At 39.2% G+C, this 16990-nt stretch overlaps 1 protein-coding gene across 1 annotated transcript; it reads right to left on the bottom strand.

The window, feature by feature from the left end:
* Window positions 1-591: 591 nt before the first annotated feature.
* On the bottom strand, window positions 592-16099 carry hgfa (hepatocyte growth factor a). Its single transcript, XM_072453754.1, has 18 exons — window positions 15858-16099; window positions 13119-13275; window positions 12875-12987; window positions 12285-12396; window positions 7281-7423; window positions 6949-7069; window positions 6703-6821; window positions 4941-5112; window positions 4708-4841; window positions 4185-4278; window positions 3204-3343; window positions 2853-2885; window positions 2661-2769; window positions 2511-2585; window positions 1839-1976; window positions 1547-1653; window positions 1336-1466; window positions 592-1270 (listed from the first exon to the last, which is right to left on the bottom strand). Exons 1-18 carry the CDS (start codon window positions 15919-15921, stop codon window positions 1094-1096), a joined length of 2139 nt encoding a protein of 712 aa, XP_072309855.1. The 5' UTR covers window positions 15922-16099; the 3' UTR covers window positions 592-1093.
* Window positions 16100-16990: the final 891 nt, after the last annotated feature.

Below are 16990 nucleotides of genomic sequence, written 5' to 3'. Positions count from 1 at the left end.
TGTTGTCTGTACAGCACTTTGGTATTTTAAATGTACTTTATAAATAGTTGTGATTTGATTTTTGATTTGAAATAGCACATGTTGTAGGTCTGCAGCCATCTGCACATAAAAATAAATAGATTCATATTACAATATTCACAAAACAAATACAATACTTGAGTCTATAAGACCCATAAACTTGTGGTAAAAGGATACTTCATAAATCAGCACTTTCCACAGTTAAAAAGTGTAAACTATCCTACTGACCACACACAGCCCGCCAGGGGCCAGAATTCCCTCCAAAAAGGAGACTGAGAAGCTATGTTATATTTGGCATAGCTCTTCTCTCGTTCTCATGCTACAAATATTAGCACAAGAGTTGAGGCTGTTTGTGGAGTCCTTCTTTGAGCCTCTCACGAGTAAACTGACTGACATTACATTTAACTTGGGAAAGGCTACAGCTACTGCTCACAAACGTTCAAGAAAAAACTAAAATAAACCTGCCAAAATACATTTTCAGTTTTTTGCCAATTCTACAGGCTATTTTTCTAGTATATACGGTAATTGATACGGTAATGATTCAATCATCCCAATACTGATTACTGAGGCCAAAAGGTGAAATCCAGACAGAGAGCATCAAAATACAGAGTACTCTTTGTGCCAGTCCCAAGAGTGGATGAAGGAACGCACCTTGAAGGGCATCTGTTGTAAAACCAACCAATGCAAAGTACAAGGCAAAATACTTGTGTGATGACCCTTAAATGTGAAAAGCTGAACCAAAGATGCAGTCTAGGCATGTGTAACATGAACAGTCCTTTGTGCAGATCAATCCTTATAATGTCTCATGTAGTCCCACAGGGCACACCCGTGCTCCATCGAAATTCAAGTATAATCCAGGAGACATTGAAATGTTTGTAGCCTTTGTTTGCATGGCTTTATAACATCTGAGCATGCAGAAACAATTCCTATATGTGCCCAGGACTTGGTTGTAATAATATCTTCATTCATTTTACATCCCATGTGGCATGTCCATCTGGGTTGAAAAATTCAATAAGATCCTCAAAATACGGGTCTGAATTGCCATTGTCCTCTTTCTGGGCTCAGAAAATGCATCCTAGTTTCTCTCCACACTGGGGTAAAGTTTGAAGACTTTGTAAATCCACTCTGAATAGAAGGCAACATTGACAAAAAGTGCTGGTTGTGAAGAAGCACATTTGGTCCTTTGGATGCTCACACCGAGGATGACTTTGCGTTCATGTTCTTGACACACCAGTGGGCCTCCATAGTCCCTCTGTGAAGGTAAAGCACAGGTGAGGATGTCATATTAAACAGACCAATGACAACTGTTGTTCTTACATCACACACTCCCTCTCCTCTCCTGCCTCCAGCACATATCCTGCTGTCCCCAGCATCCCCTTTGATTTGTGAGCACATCTTGCTGTCCATTGGCATGGTGACAGAGTTCAGTGTGTCATCAGATCCTGTGCCTGTAACAAAATGAAATATACTGAGTATCTCAATAAATAATTCTATGTTAGATTTTGTGTATTATGAGTGATGATAGTACTTTTGGTTTCCCCCCAGCCGTACATGGTGCAGTTGGTGCCTTCAGGGATGTGACATTCTTTCACAGGAAGATGAATGGTGGAAGCACCTTCAGACACAGGAGCAGGACTAGAGAAAACAGCAGAAAATACAACCTTTGAATGACTAGATTGACTAATCTGAATGTCTCTGTATTGATGTATATTATGTATATCAGAGTTGCATGAACATTTATGAAAGTAATCCTTAATTCAATTACTAAACAGCTGTAAGTGAATTACAACATTTGAAATGAAAACCGGTAAGATACTTACTCTGTTAATTTCAGCATGACGAGGTTGGACCCCTCTGGGCCACAGATGAGCCGGGAGATGCGGAGTCTGGGATGGTTAAAAGACTCATTAAGCTGCTTCAGCCCGACCTGCACACTGTAGTCCTTTAGATCTGGAACACTGCTCCCGGAAAAAACAAACAGAAGACACACCCAACACCAGCCATAAATTATTATGTGAACTGTGTAATGTAGAATAATTTGCCAACAAGTTGTCACATTAGCTGAAATAGTCATTGAAACATATTATCACTCTGTATTAAAGACATATTTTAATCCTTCAAACTGGACTCATTCAGAAGGTCATGCAGTACACAAGAGCAGTGTGCAGCTGTGGCCGGAGCTCTGGGATTCCTCACCATTACCATATTATCTGATCTATACCAGTCTTTAGTAGCCTAAAGCTACTGATCTGTACCATGTGTTTTACATGAACAGTAAGGAGCCTTTCAATTTCGTCTGATGTCCTCAAAATTGTATGCATTACATTGTCCAAATACAAACGTCCAGAGCTCTTTAATGGGCAACATACTGTACATATATTCCGTTTTCCTTTATGAGCCTAAAGGCATTTAGGTGATAAAAATAGTTTTAGATAGCAGAAACATGGGAGGAAAATGTATCATTAAACTTGCATTGGTGAGTAAAAATTTACCAAGAGGTGAAACATTGTTGGTCTGTCAGAACCCAGTCCTCCCTGATCAAAGAGCCCCCGCACAAATGAACGTTCCTAGAAAAAAAAAGTGTCTTTATCAAAAGCATCTAACATGGATTCAACAATTTTCTGACAAATTAAATGTCTCACTCTCTTTGGATGCTAACAACCCAGCTGCCATCTGATCCTCGCACTTCATGTCCTCCAACTATCCTTGTATTTATGTGGACAAAGCATGAAATCTTGGCTCTTGTTACATCTGAAACAATGTATTGTTGACAGTGTTTAGTTACAGGTAGATGCTGTTCTCTAAATTTGCTATATTATAAAGAATAAACTTACAGCTGACTTGAGGGACTGCGGTCACAGATTTACCTAAAATTAACACAGACGACAATTATTAAAATAAACATCTATATACATTGGTTAGATACTATAAAGGAGCAGAAAATAAAAGAAATACATTTGTTCGAGGCAAAAAGTACTGTAGAGAGCGAAGGAAAATCTTGTGTCCAGCTGCTGAACCAGAGTCTTTTATCATTTAAGTGACGGCAAGTGAGCTACATGAGTTCCCTGTCCAGGAATGTTTCATTTATACAAAAACCAAAGCTAACTATAAAGCAGCAAATTAGCTGGTATTCCATTAGTTCCACACAAGTTAGTCTTCTGTTATTTATGAATGAGCCCACTTACACCGCTTCAACTTGCAGTAGTCCCAGGACAGGTGTGTGTTTGGGTTGGTGTAGCACCAGGGGCCATGCTTGTCTCTGTCTGGGTTCCGGCAGTAGTTCTTTTCTAGCCCAACATGGGATATTGTAGAGTGGGAATCCCCACTGAAAAACATGCAAAAGGGTTTTCATAAGTTTACACTCAGTATTAAACACATATTTTGCGTAGTACACTAAACATAAAAACATGCCAGGAAAGTCAATTTGTGGCTGCACTATGAAAGATCTGTAGTTACCAACATCCTGTAGCGGGAAATAGAATTTTGTGAAGCGTGCTCATGGGAGAATGAAAGTATGCACTCAGAGGAGGACAGAGCAGCAGCAGTAGCATTGTGTTGTATTACTGACTTTTATGAATTCACTTTTCTAGTCATTTTGTGTTATTGTCATTGTCCAACTGTTTCCAGTAGGTTGAAATGTAATTTCAAAATTTAAGTAATCTTGAAAGGCAATTACAAGATGGAAGTGTAGACCCACAGAGGTATTGCACACCATTGAGCAACAATTTGTCAGTGGGTGCAGATCATTTTACTTTCCAGGAGAATGTTAAACAAGCTGTAGTGCTCCGCAATTTTTGTGGGCTGACCCTTCACCTTGGGCAGGGCAGACACGCTGGCTGCAGCCAATGTGATGGAGCTGATTGGCTTTGATCTGCTTCCCGCAAAAAGCACTTCCTGAGGTCATAGGTCAGCTCTGGAACATGTCCATCCGTCTGTGCCATTTTGGCTTTTCAAATTCCGTAAAATTAAGTAATTCTTACAGCTTCGAGGTCATGCATTCAATCTTGCATTTGCAAAGGACTTAAGGACTTATGAGGAGAACCTCAAGGTTCACAGAAACATGAATGGACAATTGACCTTTGAGGAACCCCTGGCTGTTAGCTTTCACAACAGGTTTTAAAAAGTTGTCTCTTATAAAAGACAAAATGCAAATCAATAGTTAGTACCTGTTTATATGTTGTGACCAGATTGCACAGGGTATTCCTGATCGGGTGATAGATAATGTTCCCTGGTAGGTCTCCCCGGTGTCTTCATAACACTCTGTGAAAGAAAATAATATTTGTATCGATGACATGTTTTGAAGCATTTATTATGTTTTTGGAAAGTAGATTTTTTTTATTGTTAGGGCTAAATCTTCTATTTAATTCATATATTTGGCTTTCCTTAAATAGAACCAGAGCTATCAAAACTGATTTATTGCTGCAGAGAAATATGGTAAATGATGCACAGACTGCCAGAGAGTGGTATTTCTTTTCTTCCATAAAATTTAATTCACAGAGGCTGAATCCTTTGGGTCCAATACTGAAAGTGCCTGTGTAATTCCACTTTGTAAAAACATGACATGTCTTTGAAGAATCTGTCTCTCACAATTACAGTCACTTTATTAACCAAATGTTAAAAAAACAAAACACTGTGCTTGTTCTTTGTGGATCCTACGCTGTGGTGACCTTGAGTATTTCCATGAATTACCAGTTTCTTGAGAGGCTTCAGCACCACATCGTGGGATATGAGTGCAGTTGGCTCTTCTCTGATTTGGATTTGTGGTGAAACACCATGGGTGATCTGAGCCATCAGGATTACGGCAATGATTCTCTCTCAAGTCTCTTAACACAGAGAGAAATGACAGTAATATGAATGTTAACTACTTTTCAATTTCAAATGTTAAACAGTCACAAGCAGAGACAATTGCTGGCATTACTCACTTGCACTTGTACTTCTCAGGCAGAAAGGAGTGTTTGTGAGGGAACTGTGCATCCCAACGCTGACAGGACACACCCTCTGGAGTAACATTTGTAGTGCCTCTGTAATCAGTCCCCTTTCCCTCTAAACAGGATGTTGAGGCATTAGCAATACTGTCCTCACTGTAGTCTGAGTCTAAGAACAGAACAAAACATGAATTGTTAATTGGAAAAAAAGTTCTTACACTAATAAGTGAGGCCAAAGCCAATAGAAAGAATGATGATTAGGAGCCAAGAAGGGAGACTTTAAAAGAATGTGTCATGTTTAACCCGGTAACAGATGATCAAAAACAGTAGCATAACCCTGGTCCCCTGCACCGAGATAGGAAACTCTCTGTATTCATAACAGAGGTGCCCCACATTCTTGGACGTACTGCAGACGTCAGAAGAAAATAAACATATGTTCTGACAGCACGCAACGGTACAGGTTGCCAACAATTTGTTTCTGTTTAAATAGCAATAATTTAGATCAGTTTGTTTATAAAATATATAAAAATATGATGAAAAAAGCTGACTGTATTCATGAGAGAACTATTCTAAACATTTTCAAATGGAATTCTGCTCTTTAGCAAAGGCTGGAACTGGGATAGACAGAACCTCTCCCTTCTGGATTTCTGTCTCTGTTTCCTTAGCCTTTGACAAATATGGTGGAGCAGATGGAGGAGTAAAGGCAATGTTTTGAGGAGGTAAGTAAATGCCTCGAATGAGGAATCTTTGGTTTGATGTGATGCATGCCAGTGTCTGCGCTGTACCATGTACAGGTCAGTGTCTTTCTAAGGGCAGCCATACAGGAATACAAACATCTGGACAAATGTAGATCCTCAGTCCACACTAAATCACTGTATGCGCATGTAAAATGCATGTGGGTGTGTTTGCGTGTGTGTGTACATGTGTGTGTACATGTGTGTGTCAGGGAGAAGTCAAGATAGATGCGCTGGTTGTTTGTTCAGCACATGTGGGACCAAACATACAATGGAAACATGGCATGTAATTGTTTTTGCAGCCATCTTATTCATCTTGTCTTTTACATTACATTACATTACATTACATCCAAACTACACTTGTCTTGAAATGTCAATGCTGGATATGTTGTTGTTATTATTGTTATATTATTATTAATAATAATTTCAATCATGTATTCATTTTTACAATGTATATATTATATATCATTGAATATAAATACAAAAAAAATACATTTAAGAGTATGAAAATAGAACATCTTGAAATTCAAATTCAAAAAAAAATTCAGGGCAAAAAGAAAATCTGTACACTGGTATCTTTTCCCCAAAAGCAGAGTATTGCAACTTCATACCTTCTGCTTTGCTTTTGAAATTAAGAAAATACAACATTAAAACAATACTTTAAATATGTGGTTAATATTTGTATTCATAGTTATACATTTATGAATGTTTAGTTCAAAACTTGGCCGATAGAAAGAGTTATGGTGTACGTTATCGAGTTGTCGGTCAGGCTGTGCAATGATATGAAAGGAGGAAGTGTATATTTAAATCTAGTTCTTAGCTGTCACTCATCTTTGGCACAGCGTTCATATTCAGATACATTCATTTTCATTTCAATTAATAGCTGCCGACAGCATGCAGTGTTCTCATTTGTCACAAAATGCTTTAACAAGATATTCTTTTCGAGGGAAAAAAAATAATTTTGAAAGTGCTTCTAGAGTTGCTCTGAGTCAGGGTAATATAAATGGTCTGGAACCATTTCTTACCACAGACAGTGATGTTGCAGTACTCCCATTGGGTTTTGGGATCCATGGTGTAACACCAGGGACGCAAGCGATTATCTGGGTTACGACAGTAGTTATCCTTTAAGTCTTTGTCACGGTACCTGACAACAGAGAGAAGAAAAACATATGAGTGGCCACAGGACAGTGTGTGAGGTCTGTCCCACCAGAGGATATCTCTGATGCACAAGCCAGGTGTGTAAGTGCACTCTGAGAAAACGCGTCTCTTACTTTTTTGGCTGGAAGTGGTGTTTATGGGGACGCACCGAGTCCCATCTCTGGCACTCCCGGCCACTCTCTGTGTGATCCACTCTGCCTCTGTAATCCTCCCCATTACACTTCATACATTCCTCTGTGGAGAGACACACATTCTTAAAGCATCATTTATGTATCTTTATCTTTATCTGTATTTCTATTTATTCATTTAATCGGGACAATGCACTTTAATGAACATCTGCATTGAACAAATGTATATATGCCAGATTATAGCTACAAAGATAATTTGTCTTATTCCCAGTCAGGCAGTTAGCATGTGTCTAGTGAAGTGGTTGGGAGGGTCTTACCCTCATAACATTGTGGTATGCCACACTCCTCAGCACGTACATTTGGGTCAATGGTGTAGCACCAGGGACCACCAGGATCGTTGTTGGGATTCCGACAGAAATTCTCTCGCAGGTCGTGCGCTGGGTACCTATCAGGATAAAACCTGCAAGGGGTGGATACAGATATAATTCAAACTGATGATTACTGATGAAAAAATATTTTACAGAATACCTCTGTACATAGAACGTTACAGTTAATACTCATGTATGTAATGCTGTGCTTGCTGTACTATCCACAACAGACCAAATAAACTTCAGAGGTTCCTGTATGTCCATGCTACAGATTAAGAATAACCTATGGGAAACATAAATGGATTACATGCACCTTTAGTGTTGCCTGTGATTCTTACCATAAGACATTTTACTCAAGTGTGAAGCAGCCAGGGCCTGTCACAGCACAGCAACCTCCAGCTACACAGAACAATGCTATGAACCACTTGGAGTAACCCATGCAAGTCCTTTTCTGGCAGCCTTTGAACACATTTAAAGCTAATCCCTCTCTGTCATCGGCTCCATCATGTCAGCTTGAACAAGGGACTGTAGCACGGACATTTGGAGAAAAAAGCCTTGCTGGTCCAGACATATGGTATGTAACAATGGGAAAGGAAGGGGATGACTGCACTAAATGGACAGTGTGTGAAATTGGTCCTCTGTCAGAGCAGGATGATGAAAAGCTGGTGTGTCAGCACCCCCTGATCCATGCCGACTGAGCTCCCTCCCACCTAGAGACACACAGCTAACACATTTGAGAAGAAATGTAAGTCTAGAAAGTTACTATTTTAAGAAGACAATCTGAGCCTAATCTACTGAGCAAAATGACAGTGTCCTGGTGTGAAATCAATGATGTAAAAGAAACAACATGTGCAGTCCTGGTGCCGACCCTCCCTTCAGCAGCCTCTACCCCAGGCAATGACTCTTTTCTTGGGGAAGTCTGCTTTGCTCCCCTCAATACCCTGGGGCTTATGCAAGGCTTCCATGCTAATGCTCAGCATTATTCAAGCCAGAAGGAGAGGAAACCTACAAGTTAACCCAGTGAACAGGCACTGTAAGAAGGACATCACAAATTACAATACAGACTGTGCTACAAAACAAATTCACCTTGTGCTACCCTCAAAGATAGTGCATGGGTTAAGAACACTTCCACCCCACACATAAAACAAACAAACACACAATAAAAACAAAAACACATTTTCATGTTATGGAGCAAATACCTGTAACATGGAATGGAACGCACCAGCTCAAAGTCTTGTTATTATGATAATGTTAATGTGCTCCTTACATTACAGCATGTGGTTACAGTCTGAAAACACCTAGATTTTGGAGAAGGTTAGCTATGTATAATGATGTTGTGCTAACAGATGTTGACCAGTTCAATTCATGCTCTTGCCAAAACTTACTCCCCTTGGAGAGCCGGCAAACACGATGCACACGCCTCATTATGAACATGGTGATGAGGTCTGTCTGTGATGTCATTGAGAAAGGCCCTACATGCTCCAAGTATGGCCGGCCGCAGTGTCGCGAGTTTGACTCCCGGCTTTCATCCCCATTTCACGCTAAAAGCTGTCTTAACTAATAAAGCCTAAGGGCCAAAATTCCTTAAATCCTAGATCACAAAAATGCAATAACGTAGGCTTTAATGTAGACGTATAATGTAAAGGTGGTACTCATGTCTGCCATAGTATAGGTGTATTTTTGTTTCACAGCTTCAGACAAGAGCTAAAGTCAAAAACAAAAGGCGCTCAACATTCAAGCACAAAACAAAATTAGAGATACATTTATGTTATTTGACCAGAAGCCAAGACTTATTATGCCTACCCTTCTCTTAAACTCTCAACATTGTTGGACATTTTATAGTTCACGAGCAACAGTTCATCAACAAAAACAACACTACATAATACTGGACAGTCTGCTCACGAGTATCCTTGTTTTATAACAACAAAACTGCATTTTTATTCTGCTAAATATTTTTCTATGATTATTTTCTTAAAGATACTGTTAAACTGAAATAAAGAAATGGCATATTTTTCATCGCAACAATTGTTCCATAATTTAACTCCTTTACTAGACAAACAATGTTCCCTCAGCGTGGTTCTCACATAAGGTCTATCAAACATACACGTTCCCCTTAAATTATATTTACTTTCCCTCTGGGTAAACTTTATCCTCAATGATTTAGGGATTTGATTACATTTAACTAAATACATACATTTAGCAGTATACAGGTCTACCAAATCAATTAATTTTATTAATGCAATAAAATTTGGAGATGCTTAAGGATGTAATCTTCAATTTATTCTATACTTTTGAAAACATATTTGTTTATACAAGGACCTACAACATGATGCTTATCATGAATTTGTGTCCAGTAAAACATGTTTTTACATACTTTTTAACATAAATGTGGTGTTAGTTATAAATATAAACATATATAATATAAACATATCATATGATATTTTTCATTGTATTTTTACACATCTGTCATGGCTCCAACACTAAACACTGACAACCCGGTGGAAGTCCCAGTCTTTGAAGGGAAACTGTTAAGAAATCACCTTTAGCACAGCAAGCAGTTGAGCGTGAAAATAATAGGTACCTGAAACTCCAGTGGTGCGTGGTTCTCAATGACGCTAACTATCACGCAGCAGGATGAGTTTATGTTAGGTAACTCCAGTGGCACCAAATCTCTCTTAAGTAAAGAACTCTAGTAGAATGTAGTAGAGCTAAGATCACTATTAACTTTTTATCACAATTCTGCTTTATACTGTCTTTAATAGCTAAATATAACTGTCTCTCCTGAGGGTTCACACTTTATTGTGACTGGTTAAATACCCCTGTCACTTAGGCCGAGTCGGAGGCAGACCAATAGGAGGAGGAAGAGTGTAAGTACACAGAAAGGCAGAAAGGTCTTTTATCCCATCAACCCAACTCTAAATGTATGCATATTTTACCATTAAAAGCACTTTCTTCTTGTTCTTGTTGTTGTTTTTAAATTACATATTTGTAATCTTTTTTTCTCAAAAATGTATTTATACTGAATGGTTGTTGTTATCCTCAGTTCAAAGCAGTGAGTCCAAGACAAACTTCTCTTGAGGGACTATAAAGTTCACGATATTCCAATCTATTCTATTCCACATAAAAAACGTAATGTACATTATACTGGTGTAGCCTCGTATTTTTACTCTACTTGCACAGTGTGATAGATTTAAGTATATTTTAAAAGTTATCCATCTTGATTTTTGATAGGCTGTTTCTATTCTTCTGCTGTCCTTCAACTATGCATTGCAACCCCAACCCTTTCCCAACTGTTGGACAAAACCGTTCTCTTATCCTATTTTATCTTATCTTATCTTAAAATAGCAGATCTGTGCTCGCCGGTGGGACAGTGGATAAGAGTGTTGCACATGTGTGGTTGCCACCACCTCAACATTGTGGGTTAGGGTTAACACTTTGCCTAATGTCTATACCCCTCTCTCTTCCCGGTTCAGGTTACAACTCGGATAAAGCCTTCAGGCCAGAAAAACCTTACAAAAGATAAATAAAATGCAGATTGTCAAAAGGATTAGATCATTATTATTATTATTTTCATTATAGCCCCTTTGAATTGTTTATATTTGAAACCACATGTTACATTCATTATTTAAAATAGAACGTTTTTTTTCACCAGAATTCCTGGTTCCGTTGTTAGACCTGCTGAGTACATAAAGTCAAGCTCTTACTTCCATCTTTTATTTTCATGCGGTTGAGTGTAATTAATGAGAAGTGGTAGATGCCAGCGCTGTCCTTTCAAATTTACTAATCTCTCAATTTCTTGTAGCCAGTGGGAAAATATTCGGGATACACCTGAAATCCTGCAGCGATGAAAAAAAAAGCTCATTTGGGAGGAGATCCCCTGCTTGTGTTGAAAGAAATCGGACTAAATTCTGGATAAGCATTCATCTTCAAGGCCTCCCCTTTTCCTTTAACCCCTGAGATGCAGTGGGATGGATAGGCATCACTAAATCAGCGACACAGGCCTGTGCTGTATCAGCCACACAGAGGGAAAGAGCTCGTGGAAGACCAGGGATTATGAGAACAAGCTTTGAAAGGCGACTGTTCAGTAATGTACATGGCATGAACTGCAGGAAGTGCACTGTGCACATATCAATGAGGTCAAATTAAAATGAAAAAAAAAAAAAGAAAAGAAAAGTACCCCGCAAATAGGGTTGTGCAATTCATTCTAATTCTAATAATCACCTTGCATTTTAAGAGGGGTCTGAAGGCATCCTCAGTCCTTGGACCAAAGTTCAGGATTTGAGGAATACATTTGTCTATGTTTTTGTGTTGAATGTATTATTATTAAATAAGATCTAAATACAATTTAAATCTTGATCATAAAATGTTTTGTTTTATATTGCAGTTTTATATAGCAACAGCACCTTAGTTTTTGCACTTAAACCGAGTGAGAACACTCTTCTTGTGTCGACTGAACTGACGACAACATATGTGACACGTGCCACTGCTTGTTTTCATGTAGTGGTTATGAATAATGTGTATTTTGTATTCTTCTAAGCAACACCTACAGCCCTTCTGGCATGAATAAAGTTATCTGATTCTGATTCAGAAAGAAAAATAAATAAATAAATAAAATAAATATATGTATATATATGTATACATATACATATACATATATATACATATTGATCAACACAAGATTGATCATTTTCTATCTGCAAGGTACATGCATGTGTTCATAAAAGTGTGATGGATTATTCTGAAACTATGAGCCTGTCTGACAGTCAGTTATTCTTTGACAATGATTTACAAGTTTAGTAGTTTAGTTAGTAGTTTAGAAGGCCATTGCTATATTCACATATCAACAAAGTGTTTGGACAAAGAGATGAAGAAGAAATGACCAGAGCCAGGTAACGCACTGTTAAATGCCCCCTTCTTGTCTGTGTAGTATTATTGCAAAAGAGGCAGACGTACGTGTGCTCGTTGATGATGTTATCAGACCAAGCTTGGCATGTGATGTTTGACTTGGTCCATGATCTACGACCCTTGTAGTTGTTGGTCCCAATGATGCACTCTCTGATATAATCTGAGAAGGGCAAGCAGATTACAATCATTACAAACATCTTTAGGTAGATGATCCTCTCTTTCTAGCCCCTTTGTTCCACAGTGCATTTAATTAAAAACTTGTTTAATGCACAACATTGACCACCTGGAATATATTTAGTCTCTTACCATGTTTGGACATGCAGATGAGTGTTTCAGTATGTTACAATTTGTGTGTTATTATGAACAGAAAACTCCCTCAAGTTCATTAAATGTCACAAGGAGTTGTTGTAAATACTTTAGTGTGAGATTCCACTAGTGAGGACTGAAGAAAACCTAAACTCCATTCGTAAACAATATTTGTGTTTACTTTGTCTTTAGTCATCTATGATTGTGCGTGTGACTCTCAGGACTGCAGCCAGCCAAAGCAATGAAGGCAAGTTTGGTGGCTCACTTTACCTACATACACAACTGTCCACGCTCTCCAAACACAATGCAAAAGGAGGATTAATGATAGTTACCTTTTTTCTCATACAGTGTGAAGTTAGAGTTGCTCTGCTTCTGCACACCAGAGCCGAAACGGTCAAACGGAAGCAAATGACATTTCTGGCTGTGCCTTCGGAAGTTGAAAGCCCTGTAAAATGTAGCTCAGAGATAATCATGCTAAGAACATAATAAGTATCCAAATAATGTGAGTTAACAGCAGACCATAGCGTGTACATAGCAAGTACAAGGCCGGTGTAAATCCAACAGAACTAGTCTCACCTGCAGTTATTCTTTGCTTTTTTGCACTTGCGGGCACAGTGCTCTGGTGATCGACTGTTTCGTACCAAAGGGGGGAGTGGACAGTCTGTGCAAACCAACATGTGGTTCTCTGTCTTCTCGTACTTCTGTAAACACTGATGGTTTCTTCTGCAGTGACCTAAAACACAGAGAAGACTTCATTGAGGATTGTTGTTCTTGAATCATATTTATCTATTTTTATTAATGGTGGTTGCAAAATCATTATTGTTACACCCTGAAATCTACTGGTCCATTGAGTGGAAGTGAAAAAATAGTAGTAAGTCTGTAGTAAGTCTATCGCAATGTGTGGCCTCCTGTTTCTTCATAAAGTGCTGTTTCTTCCAGATGCAGAGATGACATACTACTATCTCTGATGCATGGGAATTGTGAAGGCCACAAAAAGCTCTAAAGGTTTTTATGTGTCTTAGGTTTATCTTTGTGGTCCATGTTGAAGTAATACACTATTTCATACAGTAGAAGTGTGTCCATGTGGAAACACCTCCTGCTGTTGTCCTTCAGATGATTGTGGCAGCCTGTGAAGTTTAAATACGCACTGAACTGTGAACACAGCCAAAAAAGTAATGTCAGTGCAAACGCATGCTTGGTTCTGTCTCACTTTGAGATGGTCATGGAGCATATCTCATATTTTACATCCACAGACCATTGTCCAAAATAATCCAGTGTTATGTTTTATTGCTCTACAGTATATTTATGTTGTATTATGCTGTTATTACATATATATTCTATGGATATCTGAGATGCCTGAGGGAGGTTATTTCTAACTTCATGATCCAACAGTGAGCTCTAAGGCCAGTCATTAAAGTCTTATTAAATCCCATGCTGTTTAACTACAGTAACTTCATAATGATTTGATACAGAAGAAGGAGTCATTGCTAATAGCTTTAAAGTTACAGTGTCACCCTATCTTCTGCCTTTCCTTTATTGGCATTCAACACTTTAAAGTGAAATGGTGCATGTACATAAATATGGAGCTGTCAACAGTGCAAAAGAAACAGAGTATTATAAATCATTCTTATATTTATAGACCTTTTAAAACCATTTCTTTGGAAGACCAACTTCAAACAAAACACAAAGAGTCCATTGCATACATGGTATAGGAGATCCATGGGTTCAAAAGCAGGACAAAACTATATTTTACCTATGAATCCTTTGTAATACAAATCCATCATGTGCTACCAACTGGTCAAAGTTAGAGGCACATCCTTGAACAGAACATGTCTCCACTCTGCTGTCTCCTGAGGCCACAAGCTTCAGGTGCACTGTGGTTATTAACAGTCGTTTCCTCTTTCTTATAATATGACTTAAGTGTGGTATAACTTTCAGATGAAAATGTTATGCTACTAAGTTACAGATATTCAGTCTTGTGCCAAAATCCAACACTAAGCGTTGTGTGTGTACTTAAGATATTGTAAACTGTGGCTCCTCGTGGATGAAAATGTTTTTTGGGGCGGACGTGTTATTAATGTTTAGGCTCCACTAGACCACATCTGGCACTCATCACACTGTTGTTCCAGCCCTGATGTCTGGCGAGGCTGCTCAATTAGATTTCACTTAGGCTCTTCCTCTTTTCACAGTCGGACCTCTGCTATCTTCAGATCAAAATTACTCAGGGAGACTAGATTAGAATTAAAGCTGCTCCATCAGGGCTACAGAGGAGTGACAAGATTTAATAAAAAATGGCAGAAATTGGTCTGAGTCACAGGCGTGTGTCTTGAGTTTAACGGAGGAAAATGCACATGTGATGAGTGACCTGCGCTTTCACTTCCATATGAAATATTCAATACTGATGCCACATTGATTCAACGCTTTACAAAAGTGCATCACTCCTCAACATAATCAGACTAAATTGCTTCATAGCACAGCTGCAGAAAGAGAGACGCAGGTTCTGTCTGGGAATTAAACAGACATTACATCTGCTTCAGAGAGATTGGGAACTCACTGGACTTTAGTCCAGATGTTCACCCTCCACCCCTCTTCCTCACAAATGGTTCTGGTGGGACAGGCACATAATACCAATAGGACCATGTTCTTGACTTTTGTTTCTCCATTTGCACAGAGGTCAGAGGTCAGGGTCAGAGCCCTGTAGGTGCAAATTTGGGACCCATTGATTTATTCAACGTTTCTTGTAATGTTTCATTGGGAGGACAGCTTCATTATGAGAACAGATGATCAGGACATCAAAAGGCACACATCAAGCAGGTGTTTCAATGAATGAACCATGGCTCGTGCATCCTTGCATCTTCATTGTAAAACTTGTTTTAATCTGACATCATGCATTAGAGGCAATTGCACCAGTGTTTGTTGCCCAAATGATTCTGACTTCTATAAAAGTTTAATGGCGGCTATAATCCCTGAGCAGATGCAAACCGAGGCGCGCAGACGCCTTCAGGCACGAGACTTCAGTTGCGTCTCAACGCGATCTGACACATCTGACTATTACAAGTGATAGCACTATTTCAACAAGTGAGAACAAACACGGGCAAACATGGGTGAGCATGATCAAGAAGTTCGTAGCAACTGCAATTCTGAATAAATATTATACATCATATTGGACTAGCCACATAAAAATCATCAACTTATAAACAGTTTGTAACTCTGCGTTAAAATGCTTTTGATTGAATTTTGAAGTTGTTTTTTTACTATGATAAATAGCCTATCTGGCACGCAGAAATGTTGATAATTAATAAATATTAGTTTTACCTGTGTGCAGAGCTGTGAGGAGCGCGCAGAGCAAGGCTTGGTAAATTGATGCGTAAATCCTCATGGTTAGAGACCCAAAGATGAACTGCAGCGTGTGTGGAGTGCGGCTGACTGAGCAGGACGGGTCTCGTCTTCCTCAAATTGATGAGAGACTTCCAGCAATCCACACGTCCTCGGTTCAACCCCTTTTACTCCACTTTGTATTGCGCTCAGAGCGCCCCATGAGCGCCCCACAAACTAACATCAAGCGCCTCATGTTACTCAGTATCCGGGAGCACATTTCAAAATAAAACACCCTAGTTTGCTCTGAAATAACTTTTGTATTGACTTTTCATATATATTAGTCATTATTATCCCCCATGCCCAATTATATATTAATCTCAAAATGGTGCTCAACAGGACCACAAAACCTGTGCTTTCTCAGGTTTTGCTAAGACAATTGTTTCTTTAGTCTGTTTTTTTTGGCTCAGAAACAGACAGACTATAAGGCAGATTGGATTCTTGAGCAGTTTGCCAAAGAGCTCTTGGCCCTTAGTATAGTGACTGATTCCTGAGAGGGCTAAGCGCTACACACCAGGAGCACAGGTGGACGAGGAACAGGGAGCGTCCTTGAGCAAAATACAGGTAAGAAACAGTCTTCCATAAACAAAAAAGAACAGTGCTATTCCACAAGGCACCGTAAAGCAAACAAATAAACACATTTAAAACAAACACAAAACTCACATATAACATGCACAGCCATTTACAGTTAAACCTTTATAGCCCACATTCCCTGGAGGCACAATAGGAGGTATTAAATGTTGAGCAGCTGGAAGTTATCCTATTTAGGAACCAGTGTACTGGACTTTTGTTGGGCCCTAACCCTCATTTGACAGGTTATCCACACTTCAGCTGTTAACAGGCAGCCTGCTTAAACGTCTCTAGAGAGAACGAGAGAGAATAAAGCAATCCGCCTTGAACGCCAGACGCTGGGCCCTTCCTCATTAAGGCGTGTGCAGGTCATTTCATTTTCTGTGGTCCTTCTTGCTCCCTTTGGTGTGCATACATGTGAACAGGTGTCCAGCGCTCTGCATGCTCTGCGAGCTCTGAGGCTGGTGTCCAGAAGGTGCAGCAAACAGCACACACCACACGTC

This window comes from Eucyclogobius newberryi, unplaced genomic scaffold (assembly GCF_026437365.1).
Source record: "Eucyclogobius newberryi isolate DKJ021-1_F unplaced genomic scaffold, fEucNew1.0.hap1 SCAF_2, whole genome shotgun sequence".
Lineage (NCBI taxonomy): Eukaryota > Metazoa > Chordata > Actinopteri > Gobiiformes > Gobiidae > Eucyclogobius > Eucyclogobius newberryi.
This window is presented reverse-complemented; position numbering and strand designations above follow the sequence as displayed.